Source organism: Ceratotherium simum, chromosome X, assembly GCF_057802395.1.
Source record: "Ceratotherium simum simum isolate JZ-2026a chromosome X, ASM5780239v1, whole genome shotgun sequence".
NCBI classification, from domain to species: domain Eukaryota; kingdom Metazoa; phylum Chordata; class Mammalia; order Perissodactyla; family Rhinocerotidae; genus Ceratotherium; species Ceratotherium simum.
This window is the reverse complement of record NC_141940.1, coordinates 114,346,422-114,369,670: the sequence shown is the minus strand read 5'-3', so window position 1 is coordinate 114,369,670 and position 23,249 is coordinate 114,346,422. Positions and strand designations below refer to the sequence as shown.

Sequence of the window (23,249 nt, the reverse complement as noted above, 5' to 3'; positions counted from 1 at the left end):
TTTGCTTTTTTCAGCTGCAAAAGGAAATTTTATGCTAATAAAATACTTGTGGATTTAGGAGAAGACATTGTGGAAAGCAATCAGTGACTAAATGTATTGCTGAAACTGAGAATGTATTTATCAAGGGGGCAAAAAGTGAAGGCGATGCTTTAGGAGGTATTCTTGGATGAACAGCTGTCTATATTTATAGTGGGGAAAAAGCAAAGGCTTCCTCATGCCATGTACTCAACAGGATGAAAACCAGGGCCAAAGCCACAGCTGGGAGACCTACTTTATCTCTTTGAATATAGTAAGAACACCTAATGTGTGTTCATTGGTGGGAGCTACTTTCTCCTTTGAACATGACAGCGAAGTTCTTTTAAGAGGATAGACCTTTGTAGATTCAGCAACTATGAAACAAGTGTGATGGAATTTTTAAAGACAAAAAAAAAAAAAAAGCCAAGGGCTGAATCTTTATGATTGCTAAGTATTGCTACATTGGTTATTGCTATCACTACATTGATTATTGGGGATGAGCAGAAAGGGATTGCGGTGGCTATGGGCATTAAAATTATTCTGAAAAGGATTCGTGGAGATGAGTATGAAACAATTTTGAAGGAGGAATGAGAAATAGTAAGACTTTGGGATAACTTGGGTTAGTATTTCTGGCACAGAAGTTAGAATCTGGAAAGATAGACTCTCACTTGTAAGTAGCAGCCTAATCTGATTTGTTATTCCAAGGTTGTCGATATTCTGTGGAGTGATCCCAGAGGCAAAAGAGGCTGTTACCCAAACACAAATCGAGGAGGGGGCTGCTATTTTGGACCAGATATTACCTCCAAGATTCTTAATAGATACCAGTTGAAGATGCTCATTAGGTCTCATGAATGTAAGCCTGAAGGGTACGAAATCTGCCATGATGGGAAGGTAAGCTAACATTGTTGGTAATGTCATCACAGATATCCTTCCCCGAAGCAGAGTCTTTCTTTATAGGATGTGTCTGACCTGGAGGCCCATGGGAAGATGTTTTCCCTGGTACCAAAACAGAAGGCCATGCTTTGGTGGACAGAAACAGGAGACTGTAGGGTTTACGTAGGTTGTTTGTAGAGACCTCACTGTCCCTCGTGCTGAGAGATATTTGCTTTATTTCTCTGATCTTCCCTAATCGCAGAAATTCTGACACATGACACCAAGTACACACATAGAAAGGCTTTGTTCTTTACTAATCGCAAGGCAACTCTCCAGTACAGTGGGGTTAAGACTGTACTTATCCTCACAGAGCACATAAAAGGCAGCAGTGAGCCCAGTTTGCTCTCTTCCACCTTTTGTGCTTTCCCTGTGTAGGGCAGAGCCACAAAACACACTTCCCTTCTACTCACTGAGTAGGTGATCTCTAGCAAGTCGCTCGCTGTGGTCGGTTTAGCTGCAGCCACTAAAATGGACTGTGTTGTGCTCCTTCAGTGGTGTCTGATAAGGCTAAAAGAGGGGAGGATTGAGGAGCTGGTTTCTTGTCCCCGATTGTCCTTGGATGCCCCTTTTTCTAATAGTGAACAGCAACAAATAAAAAGGAATACCAAATTATGTGGCATTTCCTTCTATTTCAACACTTTCACTTTTCTTAACTCAGTTCATTTGAGGCTCATAATAACATTGTAAGATGGTTAAGGCAAGTATTATTTAGGATTTCTTTGTAATAAGCAAAAGGAGAGAAAATAGCAGTGGCTTGTCTGAAGTGACATGCTCATTAGGGCAGGACTGGTTTCCTGTCACAGACTAGTATTACCCTCCCATCCTCCATCACGGTCCCAAGGCTGGTTCCTTCCCAACGGAGTGGTGCTGTGTGGTCCCTTATTCTAGCCACTATTTCTCTGCCCTTAAGGCACTGGTTTTGTGTGAGGCCCTGAGCCCTCTAAATAAGTCAGCTCCAAGTGAAAAAAAAAGACTGTGATACTAGACAAGTTTTATTTAGAATGTTCAAGTATCACAAGGAAAGAAAATAAAGGCTTTGCCCCCTTGGAAAATTAGAATTTGCAAAACCGAGCATTAAAGAGGATTCTAAGATATGGAACTAAAACTGTACACAGGATTGCAAGGCCATGCACTGCCGGGATGAGTGGCTAGAAGTTAGCACTCTTGGGGACACTGATTTAAAAGCCTTGTTTCTCTCCAGTGGAATCACAAGAAATCCTGTCACTCTTAGATAATTTGTATGGATTTTGAACTTTGGTTTTTGCTTTTTAAGAATTCAGCTATTTCTGACTTTATTGAAGAACCTTTTGAGAACTAACTCTATGTGAACCTGACCCTCTTTTTCTTTAATCAGGTTGTTACTGTATTTTCTGCTTCTAATTATTATGAAGAAGGCAGCAATCGAGGAGCTTACATCAGACTGGGTTCTGGTACGGCCCCTCGATTTTTCCAGTACCAAGTAACTAGGGCAACGTGCTCGAGACCTCTTTACCAAAGGTGTGTATACTCTGAGGAGAATTCTGAGCACTGGTACTGGTGATCAAGTAGAACCAGTCCAGAGTGACTAAGAGCAGCCACAGGAGTGAAGACAACTACTTAGTGGTTGCTCATTGGTATAAACAAAATCAAAATAGTTCCAGACACCAAGTGGTGAATGCACTCATATTTGAAACCAAGAGGAGCAATTTTCAATTCATACATCTCTTTATATGGATAAAATATCTACAAACAGTCCTTAATTGAATATAAAGAAAAGAAGGTAGACGGGCCCAGTGGCATAGTGGTTAAGTTCGCCCACTCTGCTTTGGCAGTCCAGGCGTGGACCTACACACTGTTTATCAAGCCATGCTGTGGCAGGCGTCCCACATATAAAGTAGAGGAAGATGGGCACAGATGTTAGCCCAGGGCCAATCTTCCTCAGCAAAAACAGGAGGATTGGCAACGGATGTTAGCTCAGGGCTAATCTTCCTCACCAAAAAAAAAAGAAAAGAACGTCCCCACACCCACCCAGTCCCATAACCTACAGCCTTCTCTGCCCCGCAAACAGCCCAATCTGCTCTTGCCTCTTCGTTTATTCTCTACCCAGAAGTGTATATGACAAAAGAGTTGAGTGTGTCTCTCCATGTAATGGCATTCTTAGCTTATCTTCCTTTTCTCCCTTTAACATTATCTTTTTTAGATTTTTTTCATTATAAAATGAATATGTTATTGTTAACAAGTGAGACAAAACAAAGATTTATAAAGAAAATGTTAATGATCTTCTCGCCCCCTCCTTCTCAATAATCCTTTTCCCAGAGGCAACTGAAATTAATAGGCTGAAGTGGACCCTCCCACCCTCTTCTCCTTGCTCCTACAAAAATAGACAAGCAATGATTCATTCATTGAATAAAAACAATTTTGAGCACCTACTGTGTGTCAGAGACTGTTCTATGCACAGGTGATATAGCAATAAACAAAATAGGCAAAAGTCCTATCCCTCATGAAATGCATATCCCAGTGGGAGGAGAAAGGCAGTAAACTGTATATGTACTTTTTTTTTTTTTTTTAACACGGATAGAATCCCACTGCACACTCTCTTCTGCAACTGACTTTTTTCCTTAAAGATTATATCGTGAACATCATTCCAAGTTAGTACATATAGACCTAACTCATTTTTTTTAGTAGGTGCATAATACGCTGTAGTATACATGTGCCATAACAATTATGGAGTGACTAATTCTTATTCAACTGATGGCCATCCAGATTGGTCCTAGGGTTTTGTACTTAAAAACAATGCTATAACAAACATACCTCTGTGTGTGTGTGTGTGTGTATGTGTGTATACATACATACAGACACACATATATCCATAAGTTTTAGTGCTTTTTTTACGTAAGATTTCAGAATGTGGGATTTGTGGATTTATATGTTTAAAATTTTGCTAGATACTCCAAAAGAGTTGTAACAATTAACAATCTGAAAAACAGCATACCAATATCTTTACATCCTCATTAGTCTCAGATATTATTACCCTTCTTAATTTTTGCCAAGCTGATGGATAAAAATAGTAAATCTCATTGTTTTAATTAGCATTTTTTAGACAATTGAGTTTACCCATCTTATGTTTTTGGATATTGCATTTTCTCTTCTTTGAATTTCCTATTTATATTATTCCTCCATTTTATATTGGGTTGTTTGTCATTTTCTGATCATTTTTTAGGAGCTCTTTGCATATGAGGGAATAGAGGATTTTTATGGGCATGTTGTGTATATTTTGTTGTTGTCTTGACTTTGCTTTAGTTCTATGAAATCACATTTATTTATAATTTCATTATAACTTTTGGATTTTCGCCTTTGTTAGAAAAATGTCTCCACACCAAGTTTATATAAATATATATAAATTAATCTCAAATTTATTTATTTTACAGCTTTGTTGAGATATAATTCACATACCATAAAGTTTATCAATTTAAGTTATGCAATTCAATGATGTTTAGTATATTTACAGAGTTGTGCAACCATCACCATAATCTAATTTTTGAACATTTTTGCCATCCTCAAAAGAAAACTTGTACTCGTTAGCAGTCACTCAAGTAGTCACCTACCCCATCACAACTCTAGGCAACCACTAATCTACTTTCTGTCTCTATAGATTTGCCTATTCTGGACATTTCATGTAAACGAGATCACACAATATGTGGTCTTTTGTGATTGGCTTCTTTCACTCAGCACAATGTTTTTGAGGTTCATTCATGTTGTAACATGTATCAGTACTTCATTCCTTTGTATGGCTGAATAATATTCCGTTGTATGGATATACCACATTTTCTTTGATCATTTATCAGCTAATGGAAATTTAGGTTGTTTCCACTTTTTGGCTCTTATGAATAATGCTGTTTTGAACATTGGTGGACAGGGTTTTGTATATACATATGTTTTCATTTCTCTTGGGTGTATACTTGAAAGTGGAATTGCTGGATTATATGGTAACTCTATGTTTAACATTTTGAGGAACTTGTAAGCTTTTTTCTCAAGGGACTGCACAATTTTACATCCCCACCAGCAATATATGAGAATTAGAATTTCTCCACATCCTTGCAACCCTTGTTATGATCTGTCTTTTTGGTTATAGCCATTTTAGGGGATGTGAGGCAGAATCTCATTGTGGTTTTGATTTGCATTTCCCTAAAGGTCAATAATATTGAGGATCTTTTCATGTGCTTATTGGACATTTGTATATCTTCTTTGGAGAAATGTCTATTTCAGATCCTTTTTCCATTTTTTGAGTTATTACTCTTTTTTTTTTTGTGAGGAAGATCAGCCCTGAGCTAACATCCATGTCAATCCTCCTGTTTTTTTTTGCTGAGGAAGACTGGCCCTGGGCTAACATCTGTGCCCATCTTCCTCCACTTTATATGGGATGCCGCCACAGCATGGACTGACAAGCGGGATCCGAACCCGGGCCGCCAGCAGCAGAGCACGCGCACTTAACCGCTATGCCACGGGGCCGGCCCCAAGTTATTACTCTTTTTATTATTGCATTGTAAGAGTTCTTTATATAGCTTATATACGTGTCACTTATTAGATATATGATTTGCAAATAGTCTCTCCCATTCTGTGTGACGTCTTTTCCCTTTCTTTATGGTATTATTTGTAGCACAAAAGTTTTTAATTTTGATGAAATTCAATATATCTATTTTTTTTTTGCTTATGCTTTTGGTGTTGTATCTAAGAAGCCATTGTCTAACTCAAAGTCATGATGATTTATTCATGTTTTCTAAGAATTTTATAGATTAAGCTCTTACATTTGGGTATCTGATCCATTTTGAGTTAATTTTTGTATGTGGTGTGAGGTAGGGGTCTGACTTTATTCTTTTACATGTGGACATCCAGTTGTCCCAGCATCATCAGTTGGAAAGACTATCCTTCCCCCATTTAATTATCTTGGCACAAAAATCAATTGGCCATAAAGGTATGGGCTTATTTCTGGACTTTAAAATGTATTCCATTGATCTATATATCTGTCCTAATGCGAATAACACACTGTCTTGATTACTATAGCTTTATAGTAAGTTTTGAAACTGGAAAATGTGAGTCAAACTTTGTTCTTTTTTAAGATAGTTTTCGTTATTCTGAGTTCCTGGCATTTTCATATGAATTTTAGAATCAGCTTGTCAACTTCTGCAAAAATGCCATTTGGGATTTTGATAGGGGTTATTTTGAATCTGTAGGTCAGTTTGGTGGCTATTGCCATCTTAACAATATTAAGTCTTCCATTCCATGACCATGGAATATTGTTCTCTTTATTTAGATCTTCTTTAATTTCCTTGAACAATGTTTTGTGCTTTTCAGTGTACAAGTCTTGGACTTCTTTTGTTAAATTCATTTCTAAATATTTTATTCTTTTTGGTGCCATAGTAAGTGGAACTGTTTTCTTAATTACACTTTTGGATTGTTCATTTCTGGTGTATAGAAATACAATTGATTTTTGTATAGTATGCAATCTTGATGAACTTGTTTATTAGTTCTAATAGTTTTTGGTGGATTCCTTTGGATTTCCTATATACAAGATCATATTATCTGTGAATGGAGTAGTTTTACTTCTTTTCCAATCGTGGTGTCCTTTATTTCTCTTTCTTGCTTAATTGGCCTGGCTAGAACCTCTAGACCAATGTTGAAAAGAAGTGGTGAGAGCCGATATCCTTGCCTTATTACTGATTTTAAGAGGGATGCATTCAGTCTTTTATCATTAAGTATATTAGCTATGTGTTTTTTGTAGATACTCCTTATCAGGTTGAGGAAGTTCTCTTCTATGCCTCTTTTGTTGAGTGTTTTTATCATGAAAGAGTATTGGATTTTGTCAAATACTTTTTCTGCATCTATTGAGACAATCATGTGGCTTTTGTCTTTTATTTTATTAATATGGTCTATTACTTTGATTGATTTCAGATGTTAAACAAACCTTGCATTCCTGAGATAAATCCCACTTGTTCATGGTATATAATCCTTTTTATATGTTGCTGGATGCAGTTTGCTAGTATTTTGTTGAAGATTTTCCATCTATATTCATGAGAGATATTGGTCTGTAGTTTTCTTTTGATCTTTGTCTGGTTTTGGTATTGGGATAATACTTTCTTCATATAATAAGATGGGTAGTATTCCCACCTTGTCTATTTTTTGGAAGAGTTTGTGAATGATTGGTATTAATTCTTCTTTAAGTGTTTGGTAGAATTCACCAGTGAAGCCATCTGGCCCTGAGCTTTTCTTTGTGAAAAGTTGTTTGATTACTTATTCAATCTTTTTACTTGTTCTAGGTATGTTTTACTTGTTCCAGGAATATTTCTAAGAAGAAATATTCTATTTCTTCTTAGTCCGTTTTGGCAGTTTATATCGTTTAGGAATTTGTCCATTTCATCTAGGTTATCTAATTTGTTGGTGTACGATTGTTCATAGTATTTCCTTATAATAATTTTATTTTTGTAAAGTCAGTTGTGATGACCTCTCTTTCATTCTTGATTTTAGAAATTTGAGTCTTCTTTCTTTTTTTCTTGGCCAGTCTAGCTAAAGGTTTGACAACTTTATTGATCTTTTCAAAGAACCAATTTTTTGGTTTTGTTGGTTTTCTCTGTTGTTTTTCTATTCTCTATTTCATTTATTTCTCCTCTATTCTTTATTATTTCCATCCTTCTGCTTGCTTTGGGTTTAGTTTACTCTTTTTTTTCCCTAGTTTTTGAAGGTAGAGATTATGTTATTGATGTAAGATCTTTTTTTTATAATATAGGCATTTATAGCTTTAAATTTTCCTCTAAGCACTGCTTTAGGTGCATCTCGTATGTTTTAGCATGTTGTATATTAATTTTCATTCATCTTAAAGTATTTTCTAGCTTCTCTTGTGATTTCTTCTTTGACCCATTGGATAGTTAGGATTGTGTTGTTTAATTTCCCCATATTTGTGATTTTCCCAAATTTCTTTCTGTTATTAATCTCTAATTTATTTCTTTTTTAGTCAGAAAAGATACTTTGTATGATTTTAATCATTTTAAATCTACCGAGGTTTATATTATAGCCTAGCATAAGGTCTATTGTGGAGAATGTTCCATATGTGCTTTAGAAAAATGTATATTCTGCTGTTGTTGGGTGTTTTAAACATATCTATTAGATCTAGTTAGTTTATAGTGCTGTTCAAGTCTTTTATATCCTTTTTTATTTTCCACCTAGTTGTTCTATTATTGAAAGTAGAGCATTGAAGTCCCTAACTATTATTGTTGAATTGTCTATTTCTCCCTTCAATTCTGTCAGTTTTTACTTTGTGTACTTTTGGGCTCTGTTGTTAGGTCAATACGTGTTTATAATTGTTTCATCTTCTTGACTGATCAACTCTTTTATCATTATAAAATATTCCTCTTTATCTCTAGTGACAGCTTTTGTCTTAAAGTCTGTTCTGTCTACTATTAGCATGCCCACTTTAACTCTTTTATAGTTGCTATTTGCATAGTATATCTTTTTTTGTCCTTTTCCTTTCAAACTTTTTGTATCTTTGAAACTAAAATGTGTTTCCTGTAGACAACATATAGTTGGATCTTTTTTTATCCAGTCTCACAATCTCTGCCTTTTGATTATTTAATCCATTTGCATATGATGTTATTATTGATATGGTTGGATTTACATCTGCCATTTTCCTTTTTTGGGGGGGTATATGACTCATGACTACTTTGTTCCTCTGTTCCTCATTTTAAATTTATTTTTGTAAATGGTCTGAAGTAGAAGTTTAGCATTCAGACAGTTAGCTAACTATGCTAGCACCATTTTAAAAAATTGTCCTATTCTACTGAATTGTCATACCTCCTTTGTCATATATATTGTTCCATATATAGTTCACTATATTTATGAAATTTCTATTATGTTCTACTTATGTATCTGTCTTCTCTCTTTTGTTTCAGTAATTTTATGGTAAATTTCAATATCTGTTATAGCACGTCCCTCTTTATTTTCCTTCTTCAAAATTGTCTTGTATATTCTCAGACATTAATTGTTCACATGAATCTTTGAAATCAAAAAGAAAACACCAGTGGTAATCCTTTTAAAATTTCACAAAACATGCACACACTTACATACATATACACACATTCACCACCTAGTAACATGGTATGTGTGAACTTAGACAATTCATCTAAAGTAGAAACTGGTAAGTGGTAACATAGCACATTAAAATGAAACAGAACAGGATGATTTATGTAACTTTTACCTAATAATTGTTTTGTTAACATAGGGTGAATATTATTGAAAGTAGTGCCATCAGGATATTAAAAGAGAGAATGATTTCACGAAAAACTGACCTCATTCGTGCTTTCCAACTTCAAGACCGCAATAAATCAGGTAATAAAATTATGTAATGCTTACCATTTCTTAACATACCAGGTTACATACAGATCAGTTTTCATTTTCTTTGCTTCCTTAAGATTTCAGTTCTCTATTTTTACTAGTGAGGAATGATAGAGATAAAAATAAAATATAATCCATCATATGCTTGGAAAAAGGCATATTCCTCCTTTTCAGTAAGCTTCTTTTGACTTAAAAAAAAGAAACAACAACAACCCTGATTTAGATTTCTATTCTGGTAGTATGTCAGACTAGACACCCTGGAAGGCCCTCCTGTTAAGAAACAGCTAGATTCTAGAAGATACAGAATTTTAAAGCATTTACCAGCCTCACAGTAAGATAAATCTCTAGGCTGCATCTCCTCTCCCCATGAAAGGTCTTTTGAAACCACATGTGGGAGCATGGAGCAGAAAGCAAACACAAAAGGCTGTATTTTCCTGGGGCCAAATGCTAACATCAGTGTAGCAATCAATCCTGAGACTAACCCATAAGATAGTAGAAAGATGGATAAGCTGAATTTGAGACTTCCACATTAAGCCTGGCCCTTCAAAATGGCTAAAGTAGTCCTGCATCTGTAGTGCCCTCTGACTCCTAGCAAGCAAATGCAAATTTATCTTCATGGGAAGCATCCCTAATTTTGGCCACTAGTATATCCGGAGATTAAGATCAACCGTGAGCTCACAACCAAAGATCACTAAACAAACAAGGAGACAAGCTATCATGAGTAACAGTAGAAACAACAAACAACAGATTTTGTTCCCCAAAGACATCAGATATTGGAGTTATCAAATACCAAATAAAAAATAACTAAGAAATGTTTAAAGAAATAAAAGATGGAATGCATTTGAAAATGATTTGAAGAAGAATCAAATAGATATAAAGATATACTTGTTTAAAAAAAACATGATGGGTGGGTTAAGCAGAAAATTAGACACTGCTTAAGAAAGAATTAGAAAGATTAAGAGTTATAAACAGTAAAATGAGGTTTAACATACATCTAATCAGAGTCTCAAGAGGAGAGAATGTAAGAGAGGATATATTTGACATGATAATGGCGCTGAGACTTTTCCAGAACTGATGAAAGACTCAAATTCACAGGTAAAGAGGAACAATGATTCTCCAACAGGATAAATAAAATTAAATCCACACCTACACACACTGGTGGTAAAACTACACAGCACCGACAGCAAAGAGAGCATCTTAAAAGCAAGCAGAGAGGAAACACACATTGCTACAAAGAGACAACAATTACACTGATACCAGACTTCTCAACAATTGCAACAGAAGCCAGTAGACAGTGGAATCATATATACAAAACATTGAAAATAAAATGTAGAAAAGACATAACATGAAAACACTAACAAAAGCAAAATCAGAACAGCTCTGTTAATATCAGACAAAGTAGACTTGAAGGAAATATACATTACTAGAAATAAAAAGGGATACTTCATAATGATAAAATATTCAGTTTGCCAATTGAATCCATTATAAATGTGTATGCACCTATTAATATAGCCTCCAAAATATGTAAAACAAAAATGGACAGAACAAGTAGGAGTATAAAAATCTACCATCATAGTGGGAGATTTTAATACTCCTCTCTCAGGAACTGAAAGAGTAAACAGACAAAAAGATTAGCAAACTTTCCCTAAAAGACATACATAGAATGCTGCACCCAACATTGCAGAATACACATTCTTGTCAAGCACAAATGGAACATTTACAAAAATTGACTGTAAACTGGAACATAAAACAAATTTCAACAAATTTTGCATTGGAAACATACAGAATAAACTCTCTGACATAGTGAATTGAGCTACAACTCAATACATAAGGTAGCCAAAAAATACCCTTGGGCTTGGAAATGAGAAATGCACTTCTAAACAACCCTTGGATCAAAGAAGAAATCACAGTGGAAATTAGAATGCTGAACCTGAATGATAATGAAAATGCAACATATCAAAATTTATGGGATGCAAATTAGAGAGGCATTGATAACCCTAAATGCATGTATTTTAAAAGATGAAACTATGATCAAGAAAGAAAAAAGAAAATGGTTCTTTGAAGAAACTGGTAAAGTTGATAAAACCCTGGTAAGGAGAGAGGGAGAGAGAGAAACAAATAACCAATGCCAGAATTGAAATGGGGGACATTACTACAGACTTTACAGATATTAAAAAGCTCATAAGGGGGGCTGGCCTGGTGGCGTAGCAGTTAAGTTCACACGTTCCACTTCTGTGGCCTGGGGTTCACTGGTTCAGATCCTGGTATGGACCTACTCACCACTCATCAAGTCATGCTGAGGCGGCGTCCCACATAGAAGAGCTACAACTCTACAACTGTGGTATACAACTATGTACTGGGGCTTTCGGGAGAAATAAAGAAAAAGAGGAAGATTGGCAACAGATGTTAGCACAGGGCCAATCTTCCTCAAAAAAAAAAAAAACCTCATAAGGTGTATTATTGTGGAAACTGTTATGCTAATGAATTGAAACTTTAGATTAAATGGACAAATTCCTAAAATATATATGTATACACACACACACACTCTTACAAAACTGACACAAAAAGAAATAGAAAATCTGAACAATCCTATAACTATTGAAGAAATTGGATCTGAAATTTTGAAACTTTCCACAAAGAAAGCTCTGAGCTCAGAGAGCTTCATTAGCGATTACAATATACATTTAAGAAAGAAATAAAACCAGTCTTACACAAACTCTTCCGGAGCATAGAAATCGGGAGAGCACTTCCAAGATCATTTTAGGAGATCAGCATAACCTTGATACCCAAACCTAACAAGAACATTATGGAAAAGGAAAATTAAAGGCTAATTTCACTCATAAATTTAGATGAAAAAAGGCCTAGATGAATTATTAGCAAAAAGTTAATGTATCACAACCAAGTTCAGTTTATTCTAGGAATGCTGAGAATTCTAGGTTGTTTTAACATTCAAAAATCAATCAGTGTAATTCACCATTTTAACAAAATTAAAGAAATCATGTAATTTTTTCGAAATAAGAAAAAATTGTTGGATCTATTTCCTGTGATTTCATGGTTTTTAAAAAACATTTAGAAAACTAAAAATAGAAGCAAACTTCCTTAATCTCATAAAAGATATCTACCAAAGCCTATAGAAAATAGTATACTTAATGGAGAAATGTTGAAACTTTTCCTTTTAAGATTTGAAATGAGGGAAGGATGCTGTGGTAGGCTGAATAATGCCTCTCCTCCCAATATGTCCACATCCTAATTCCCAGAATCTGTGCATGTTACCATACATGGGAAAAGGAACATTGCAGGTGTGATTAAATTAAGGATCTTGACCTGGGGAGACTATCCTGCATTATCTAGGTGGTCCGATGTAATCACCATGATCTTTATAAAAGGAACATAGGAGGAATGAGAGAGGAGAAGGTGAAGTGATGATGGAAGCAGATACTGAAATGATGCACTTTGTAAATGGGGCAAGGTGCCTCAAGCCAGGGAATATAGGTAGCCTTTAGAGGCTGAGAAAGGCAAGGAAACAGATCCTTCCTTCAGAGCCTCCAGAAGGAACCAGCCCTGCCAACACTTTAACTTTGGCCCAGTGAAACTGATTTTGGACTTCTAACCTCCAGAACTGTAAGAGAATAAATTTGTGTTATTTTAAGCCACTAAGTCTGAGCAGCAATAGGAAACTAATACAGATGCGCATTCTCAAGACTCTGTTCAACATTGTACTATGGATGCTAGGAAGTGCAATGAGGCAAGTTAAATAAAATGATAAGAATTAGAAAGGAAGAAATGATATGTCACTATGTGTAGACAACATGATTGAGAATATAGAAAACCCAAATAAATCCATAGAAAAACTGTTAGAATTAATAAGTGAATTTAGCAAGTTGTGTAACACAAGGTCAATATACAGAAATTGATTGCATTTCCATACACTAGTATATTAGTCAGAGTCTATTCAGGAGACAGAAACCACATCAATAATTTGAATAGGGAAATTTAATATAAAGAATTGTTAACTAGTAAAAGGTAATTAATTACTAAAAGGGATGAAAGAGAACTCTAAAGAATACAGGGATAGAAGTGTAGGGAGCAGCTACTATCTCTAAGGCTGAGACAGAGTACCCAAGGAAGGAACAAACCTAGGAGAGTCCCCTACTCTCAGCCAAGGCTAAGATTCAGACCTCATTAGTGAGGGTGTGACCGTGGCCCACTGGATGGGGCAGAAGTTCACAGAGGTGTCTCCCACACACAGCTGGCAAGGAAGCAGCCACCTGCTGTGGTGTCTGTGAAATTGACTAGAGAGTGGGTGCCACTGCATTTCCCACACACCTCTGGCAACCATGCTATGCTGTAGAAGCAAGAAGCAAAGCATACCAGAACCATTTCTTCTGCTATCTTAGAGCGTTCTTCGTGTACCCTCCTCTGACAAAGCCTAATGTTATACCAGCTGCCAAAGGAGAAATATTTACAGTGTTCAGCTCCAGTATCACCAAACAGGGCAAAGTAGGGTAGATTTGGAGCTGAGTGGGAATAAATTGATAACTGGGATAGCCAGCAATTAACTTTTAGATAATGAAAATCTTAAAAGATACCCTTCACAATAGATAATCAAGTACTGAGGAAGAAATCTAATGATTGATATATGAGATTTCTAAAATACTATTAAGAGAAATTATAAAGGACTGAAATAAATGGGTGGATATTATTGTGTTCAAGGGCCAAAGTTGTCAAGATACAAATTCTCTTCAAATTGAGCCATAGGTTCAATGCACCAAGGGAGCATGTAGAGAAACATTCTTAGCAGCACTGTTTGTAATAGCCCCAAAATGGAAATAACCCATTGTCCACCAACAGTAGAATGGAAATGTAAATTGTGAATATTCATACCATAGAATACTATACATCAATGAAAATGAAGGCACTACAACTAATGGAACAACACAGCTGAATCTCATGAACTTAGTGTTGAGCAAAAGAAGCTAGACTTCCCCCAAAATATATATTTTATGATTCCTTTTACATATAGATCAAAAAGCGCAAAAAGTAAATTATAGTGTTAGAAATCAAGATAGTGGCTCTCCATGGGAAAGTAGGAAGTGATAGTAATTGTGAGGGGCCACAAGGGGGCCTTTTGGATATTGGCATTGTTCTACTTCTTGTCCTTGGTGGTGGTTACATAAGAATTCCCTTTGTCATAATTCACTGAGTTCTGTGTTTGTTTTGTGAACTTTTCTGTGTGTGTTAAACTTCAATAAAAAAAAAAAATTGTCCTTAGGGGCTAAGTGTGGGGAATGGTCTTGTAGGATTATAAATGGTACTCTTTCTTGAAAACAGTTTGGCAATATATATTAAAAGCTTAAAAAATGTGCATACCCTTTGATCTAGCAATTTCACTTCTATGAATGATCCTAAGGAGATAATGGAATAGTTTCATAGCCATTAAAATGATGATGTAGATCTATGTTTATTAAACAGAGATGGATGTCCATGACTTATTGTAAGTAAAAAATCAGGTTAGAATAAATATGTTTTTTGTGTGTGTGTGTTGCCATATGTAATACACGTATACAAAACAGTGAGTACAATGTGTATTTGGCTCTAAGAAAGAGAAAACATATATACATTTGTTTATATACATAGAAAAACACTAGAAGTAATAACATTATTTTCTGTTAATTCAAAATCATTTCAAATGAGCATATCTTTAATAATCAGAAAAAAATTTATATTTTGAAAAACTACATATAATACTAAGGGATGAAAGGATATTACCTGGGAAATGAGACATGAATAATATGCCAAAATGCTAAAAGTAAAAGTAATCTTTTCTCTTTTATATCCTTTTGTGTTTTCAAATCTTCCATTATAAGCATACCTTACTTTGTTAATCAGAAAAAGGAAAAAAAAATCTAACACCCAAAGTCTGATTGCTTACACCTAACAGTAAGGGAAAGATCTGTGAAACACTGAAGAGTCGTTCCTCCCTCAGAGCCGGGGGGTCTGGTAGGACAAATCATAAAAGGGAGCTGGAGGCACCCAGGCCTCAAAACCCCAGGCTGCCCACTGGCTCCACGGAGGAGGTCGCATTTCTTTATCAAATTATCAACCAATTATATGGGCTTTTTTCTTGTTGTTGTTAGGAAAACTTTCTATGGGCCAGTGGGCTTTTTCCATGGAGAATATCTTGGGGCTGAACTTACCGTGGAGATCCCTGAGTTCGCATCTGGTAACCACAGACAAAGATGGAAATATTGACTACATGTCCAGCTTCCAGGATATCCACATTAAAAAACCTGTGAAAGAGGCAAGTACAACAGCCCCAGCTGAAACCTGGCTGGAGGGCAACACCCTTTTGGACAACCTGTAAGAGTGGCTTAGTCCTTTGAAAAGTTGGGAGTGAAATTATTTCAAGGATGGGAGTGGCAGTCTTAGGAAAGGCCTAAGGGGCTCTCCCAGGTACATTGTGATCTGTTCAGAAAATTTGTGCGTTCTAAGAATAGGCAAAAAGAAAACAGAAGAAAAAGCTTATGCAAGCAAATCCATGTCAAATATGTGATTCTTGTCTTAAGTGCCGTCCAGCAGAAGGGCAGATGTGACATCCATTCTTTCATATAACACACCCCTTAAAATACTCAACACATTCCCTATTAAACTGTGAGTGTATAGACTTACTGACATGACATCTTTATACCTTAAAGATTTTTAAAATTTAGAATCCTTTATTAAAATGGGAATACCCCAGGGAGAAGTGTCAGACCCCCAGTACTTATTAGTTAACAACTCATCAGCAGTTAGATGTAATATTGGGCTGAAAGTGAGCCGATGGGAACTAGGACTGGGGTGACTATTCGCAGGGGAGATGAGAAGCTAAGAGCAAGGGAAGGGAAGTAAAAGTGCAGGAGGAAGACTAAAATATCCACCCGAAGGAGGCTTTTGGCTTCACTTAGGAGGCAGTTTACATGGTGAATAAGCTCGTAGGCCTTGGCTTCAGGCAGCCGAGACTCAAATCCCACTTACCAGCTGTGTGAACCTTGGGAAACTTACTTTACCTCTCTGTTTTCTAATCTGTAAAATGGACATAATAATAGTTCTGTTCCTTGGGGCTGTTGTTGAGGACTGAATGAAATAATCAACAGAAAGCTCTCAGGGCAGAGCCTGGCACACAGATGTTCTCAGTAAATGCTGCCTATTATTTACTGTTTCCTGGTTCGCTTTGGCCCTGTCCCTGAGGAACACAGCCTTCAGATGCTTCAGAACACCAGAGCATGGGCTTTTATCTGATTAAAGCAAAAAGCCTGCCTTCTCAAGTTTCTATCTAAATCACATACTCTGAATTGGTGATGATGCTTTGTGTTTGTTACGTTTACTAAAATTGATGTGTTATTAATTTCATATATTTTAACACTTAGAAAATCTTTATTTTAGGTTCAGTCTACTCTAATTGAAACTCTGTACAGATACCGAACTGACCTGCAAATCATCTTTAATATCATTGACTCTGATCACTCAGGTAAATGAACTTTGATTAATTCAGTAGCAGTAGAAAGCGAAGACTAGTCTGCTTCTCTGAAACCAGAACTCGTTTTTCATCTACTGCATTCTTCATCCAAACTTGATTTAACTCGGGGTGTATGTGTGGGGGGAATAAACTCATATTTAATATTATTGTTATTTTAGTTTGGCCATACACTCTGTCTTCAAGACCATATGGTCCTATATAGGCCTATGTATCCATTAGTGAGACAAGAATAGCTCCTTTTATAAATCACCAGCACAGATGAAAAGACAATTCACTGTCCATGTAAACATCGTAGTTCCTCTTGGCAATACAAATCGTTCCTAGAGTTCTGATTCTGTTTTTGGGACTGAGGGGTGTGAAAGCTCATTTTCTGCTTAGCTTTGATGCACAATTACTTATTTTCGAACTTTAAAAAAATCATCAGATAATCCCCAACTGCAGAGACCATTGAACACCAAAAACACAATAATCAAAACACAAAAGTAAATTATTGCCTATAAAAAATGGCAGAGCCATTGTTTGCAATCCTCTTATCGAGTCCTAGGGTATATTCTCCCTCTGCTTTGATGTCACTCTCCTCTCTGCCCTCCATCCATGCTCCTCTCCCTTAGACTTTAGATCTTGTAATTTCTATACCACATATAGTCCCACAGTCCACAGCCTCCCCCCATTCCTTCACTGTCTACTCATTCCAGCTTTAGAATAATCTCAGGATCACTTGGTAGTCGAAAGTGACATATTGTTTCCTATATTTACAGTCTTACTTTTCCATTTCCTCCAGTGTCTTGATGGTCAGGCATGTTAGTGAGCTTCTAATTGGGACTACTCAACAAGTATGGCTTCCCCACTCCTACCTTAGGTGGGTTTTAAATGAACACTCACAGCCTTCTTCTCTATTCTTTTAGGCCTGATCTCCATGGAAGAATTTCATACCATGTGGAAACTTTTCAATAGTCACTACAGTGTTCATATTGATGATTCTCAAGTTGATGAGCTCGCCGAAAGAATGGACTTGAACAAAGATGGAAGCATTGACTTTAATGAGTTTTTAAATGCTTTCCATGTAGTGCATAAATTTGATAGGTTGCACGAATCAGACACTCAGCTTGCTTAACAAGAATTAGGGCTTTCCCTCCTTGTGAACAGTTGGACCCAAATCACTGACACAATCTTTTCCAGGACCTTTGAAATTCAGTCAGTAGTAGAGAAAAGTAGACCCCAATCCACGTCACGAGCATATGTATAGTGTGGGTATTGGAAGTCCCTAGTAAGCTGTTATTGGGAAGACTAGGTTAAATGTCAGCCGATAGGATTTGGCTCCGGTGTTAGAACCCACACACTGCCAGGTAGAAACTGGGTTTGAGTCTAATGTTGGTCTCTTGGATGCTACCTAAACAGGAGACCAGAGCAGTTTGGAAATATATTGAAAGGAACCCACAGAACACCAGAGAAAAGTACAACATCTGTGAGTGGCTGAGGGATGACAGGAGGAATACCGAACTATTAATGGAATAAAATATTTCCGGCTTCAAAACATTTCCATCTGTAATCTTCTTTGGGGATACCATAAGCCAGTGATTCTCAATTGTGGGGAACCACCCTTCAGGGATGGGGGCCATATCAGATTCTTGGGGAAGCTGTGGAAGTGTATTGTTTGAAAAAGCATTTTTTTTTTTGTCTGTTGGAGATACAAAGTGAATACATTCAGATTGAGCCCTACAATTAATATGGTTTGACACCTTCATTGGTAAGATGGGGCCTTGGTTATGCATACATTGTGCAGTTTATTCTGCTATTCTGATTGCATATCAAACATAATAAGAGATTTCTGTTTAAGGGCCAGTATGTTTCATTTTTTCCTGAGTTTGAGAACTTCAAGATCTATCAATATGCCAGGTTAGATATCCTGCAAACCTGCCTGCTACACACCAGAAATAATGCATGAAATATAACAAATATCTTTTTTAAATGCACAGCTGAGCTGGAAAGAAAGTAAAAGAAAGCCCTAGAGGGCAGGGAAAAAAGAGCATAATTAAAACCATAGCAATATTCACATCAGATGGGATAGACTTTAAGACAATATCATTAGGGATAAAAAATGTCATTACTGAAAGCTAAAAGGAACAATTCACCAGGAAGATATAAGAATTATAAACTTACATGCTTCTAATAACAGAGCTTTAAAATTTATAATGCAAAAATTGACATTACTAGGAGAAATTAATATAGGGAGTTTTTAATATACCTCTGTCAGAAATTGATCATATAAATAAAAATTAGTGTACAGAAGATCAGACAACCCAATTCACCTGATCGTGTGTGTGTGTGTGTGTGTGTGTGTGTGTGTGTGTACACTCTGCAATCAATTTTAGAGAATACACATTATTTTCAAACACACACGGAACATTTATAAAAATTGATCATGTATTAGACAAGGAAACATATCTCAAATACCAAGCAATCAAAGATACTACATTCTCTGATCATAATGCAATTAAATTAGAAACAATATAAGAAGATAACCATATTAATGAGTGAAAAAGAAATATAACTGTAGCTCTACCAGAAATTGCTAAAAATAGTTCACAAGAATACTGTGAATAAATTTATGCCTATAGTTTAAAAAAATAGGTGAATGGATTATTTCCTAGGGAAAAATATAATTTACTAAATCTAACTCAAGAACAAAAGGAGGGTCTGAAGAGACATATAACCATCAAAGAATGTGATGGCTTTGTAATGTGTCATTTTGGCTAGGCTGAACTACATTTCTCAGAATTCCCTTTGTTGTATGTTTCTAGTTAAGGGAGGCCGCAAGGGAGATTCTTCAGAGATTTGGAAGGCAAGGAGAAGCCGTAGCCATTGTGTAGCTCCCACATGCTGTTGCTGAGCTGCTGATTCACCTTGTTGGTGTGAAGAGGCAGCTAGGCCTGCAATTGCTCTACATTCCCCTGGATCCTCTGTCAGCGTCTCTAATTCCTGGGCCAGGTGTGTGTGTTTCGCTCCATGATGCGATTCCTGGGCCAGGTGTGTATGTTTAGCTCTGTGATAAAGGGCCCTGGCTTCTTCAGGATGACCTCATCACCAAGGCCAGACCCGATGAGAATGGACTCAGGCTTCAGTCTGTTCTTGTGGGATGCCAACTTTGCTCGTGGGTTTGCGCCTGCTCCTGATCTTCCCCTGCTGACTGCCTGCCCTGTGGACTTTGAGCTCCAGCATCTACAGCCTTACTCCCACATTTGCATAAGCCACTTCTCCTACTGCTTTTATGTACACGCACACATACGCACACACACACACATATATATATATCTCCTACTGGTTTGGCCTCTGGTTGAACCCTGACTGATACAGAATTTGGTACTGAGAGTGGTTCCAGAAGAACGGAATCTTAAAGATTAAGTGCACTGAATGTGTACGACCTGACGTGTACAGAGCTTCCATCCCATTATCTGACATGAAAATCCACTGATGATCCTGGGATAGTGGTTTTAAGAAATGTCCAGTCTCTACTGGAGGAGTCTTTTTTTGTTGTTTCCTGAATATCTTTTGGTTATTTATTCTCAGGGTTCTTTCTGGAACTCACGTTTTCTCCCTTGGGCTTCTAATCTCTGGAATTAATTATATGCCTTTGTTGGAAGTTTTACCTAAAAATATTTTGATTTTACTAGATTGTCATTTAATGTTGTAAAACTTCTGCCTGACACGAGTTGTGCTTAATCACGCTTCAATTTTACATTTATTAGTTTGTTGGCCAGTCTGTTTTCTCCTAAGAAAATGCTTATTCTTATCCTTTGCTTATTTTTCTAATAGCCATTTGTCTTTTTCGTATGGATTTCTAGGAACTCTAAAACTCTTCTTGATACAATCCTCTGTTCTTTGGGAAGCAGATATCTTCTCCCAGTCTGTGACTTGATTTTCACTTTCTTTGTGACATATATTTTCAAGCAGAAGTTTTAAATTTCAATTTATCCAGTTTGTCAGTCTTTTCCTTTATAATTTGTGCTTTTTGCATGTCTAAAAACAAAAATATCCTTTCCAACCCTGGAAATATCAAAAAGATACAGTCGATCCTTATTATTCGCAGATTGTGTATTTGCAAATTCACCTACTGGCTAGAATTTATTGGTGACCCAAAATCAATATTTATGGCGGCCATGTGCAAAGTAGTGCAAATTTTGATTGGCACGTGTTCCCAGCTGAGGTCAAACACGCCACTGCTCTGCCTTCTTGTTCCAGCTATCCTACTGTAAACAAGTGTCCTTCTCGCGGTTTAATTAGTGCCACGGTTTTTGTATTTTTCTGCTTTTTGTGGGTGATTTTGCTGTTTAAAATGGCCTCCAAACATAGTGCTGGAGTGCTTTCTAGTGTTCCTCAGTGCAAGAAGGCTGTGAGGTGCCTTATGGAGAAAATACACGTGTCAGATAAGCTTCCTTCAGATATGAGTTACGGAGTGCTGCTGGCTGAGAGTTCAGGGTTAATGAATCAGCAATATATACTAAATGAGGTGTCTTTAAACAGAAACACACATCAAAAAATGTTATGTGATTGATCGTTTGGTGAAAATGTTGTGACCAGAGGCTCTCGGGGACCTAACTCTGTATTTCCCAGGAGCAATCCTTCAGTGTTGGCAAATTCAGTGCTCGCAGCAATTATATAGAACATTAACACAAGTAACGAGAACTGTCTTCTCCAAAAGTTTTGCTTTTCAACAGCATTTGGCTCTTTCATCCACTGGACATGCTTTGGGAGTGTGATGTGGAGGCTCCGTTTATTTTCCCATTAATTTGGAATGCCACCTCTGTCACACAGCGAGCTCTGTTTCTAGGCTCTCTGTTATGATCCATTGTCTTTTTGGTCTGTCCTCTCGCGAGTACTTCGTGTATGAAATACTGCAGCTTATAATAGTCTGATATCTGGTATTACGAGTCCCTTCCCCTCCCCCACCTTTATTCTTCTTCAAAATTTCTTTGATCCTTTGGTCCTCTGTACACATTTTAGGATCAGCTTGTCAATTCTGTGAAATCCCCTGTTGGATTTTGATAGGATCTTCATCAAATTTATAGATTAATCTGGAGAGAATTGCCATCTTTACTATATTGAGTCTTCCTATCTATGAACATGGTGTATTTTTTCAATTATTTTAGTTTTCCCTAATGTCTTTTGATAAAGAATTTCTATCATTCTTATAGTCTTTTTTAAAAGATTTATTTCAAGATGCAGTATGGGGTTTTTTGGTTCTATTTTATTTTTTTCAATTCTCCTTGCTCTCTTTTCATACGGTTTAGTTCTAAGGATTTGATTGCTTCCTTTCTAGTCTTTAGTCATCTTACAGGTATTTCTTTTGTGATCTCTTTCTGGTTATCTTGCGTGTTTGGAGTTCACAGGGGTATAATTGTATGTTGGTCGTGTGTGCGGACTCTTGATCAGGTTGGATCAGGTTCACTCATGGGCGTTGTCATTTTTTATTGTGAACTCATCATTAGCAGGGCTTGTATTTTTTTCTGTGAAAATCCCCTGATATCTGGGATGTGGGAGCATCTCTCCAGAGAAGTATTTGTTTGCTTCTGCCTCGTATCTCAGGAGCATCACTGCTTGAGGAATAATTCTTCTGTTACTTTTTAGTCCGGAGTTTCTGAACTATGTGGGTAGAGTGAAAGCAGTGTGAATTGTGGTCCCGGGGTTTTGAAGTCTCAGAGAGCTTTTCTTTTTTTCCCACCCAATGTGCTGTGTCCTGTGGTCTCTCTTGTTTTTAAATCCTTTCATAAATAGAATAGTCCTTTGAGGGTCTTGGCTTTATGCAGAGCTCTTCTTTCCAATTCCCTACCTCCCAAAGCCTGAAGCCTCCTTTGCTCCTGGTGTGTGGGAATTAACACCAAACCCCTAGGTGCTGGAGACAAATGCCCCCCCTTAGCTCAAGCACTGCCCTCTCTGCTTTTTCACTTCCCTCTTTGTTTCTGGCCCCTGGGGATCTGCTTTCATTATTTGTGAGCCTAGCTGTACATTTAAAATAATTGTGTTACATTTTACCCAGTACTTCTAGGTGATTATAGTAAAAGGATTTTCAAGTTGTCTGAGTCTACCATATTGCTAGAAGCCGATAAATAGACTTTTTGTATCCACTGCTATTTGTTAATAATCTTGAGGCTTCGTATTTTTACCTGGACAATGACTGAATGTTCATAATACGCTGTGGAGCTTGACTTGTGCAACATATGTCATTTACTGGGTCTCAGTTTTTAAACTTTGGTAGAACTTATTTCTGAATAATTTTCTTCTTTAATGTTGTTTTTACATAAATTGGACCATATTATACATTTTTTTAAACAGCGGCACATTTTTTTCCATTTCACCTTTCCTCCCCTAACATAAGCATGGCCCTCATCATCCCTTCTCCCCCCCAGGGAAGCTGTGTTAACTTACT

At 36.8% G+C, this 23,249-nt stretch overlaps 1 protein-coding gene across 1 annotated transcript in view; it reads left to right on the top strand.

The window, feature by feature from the left end:
* Positions 1 to 18,346, top strand: part of PPEF1 (protein phosphatase with EF-hand domain 1) — a 67,434-nt gene extending 49,088 nt beyond the window's left edge. The window contains exons 9-14 of the mRNA XM_014791137.2: positions 721 to 906; positions 2,303 to 2,445; positions 9,197 to 9,303; positions 15,447 to 15,610; positions 16,732 to 16,816; positions 17,731 to 18,346. Of these exons, the coding sequence (XP_014646623.2) occupies positions 721 to 906; positions 2,303 to 2,445; positions 9,197 to 9,303; positions 15,447 to 15,610; positions 16,732 to 16,816; positions 17,731 to 17,939 (894 nt within the window). The 3' untranslated portion in view covers positions 17,940 to 18,346. The remainder of the gene's footprint in view (positions 1 to 720; positions 907 to 2,302; positions 2,446 to 9,196; positions 9,304 to 15,446; positions 15,611 to 16,731; positions 16,817 to 17,730) is intronic.
* Positions 18,347 to 23,249: the final 4,903 nt, after the last annotated feature.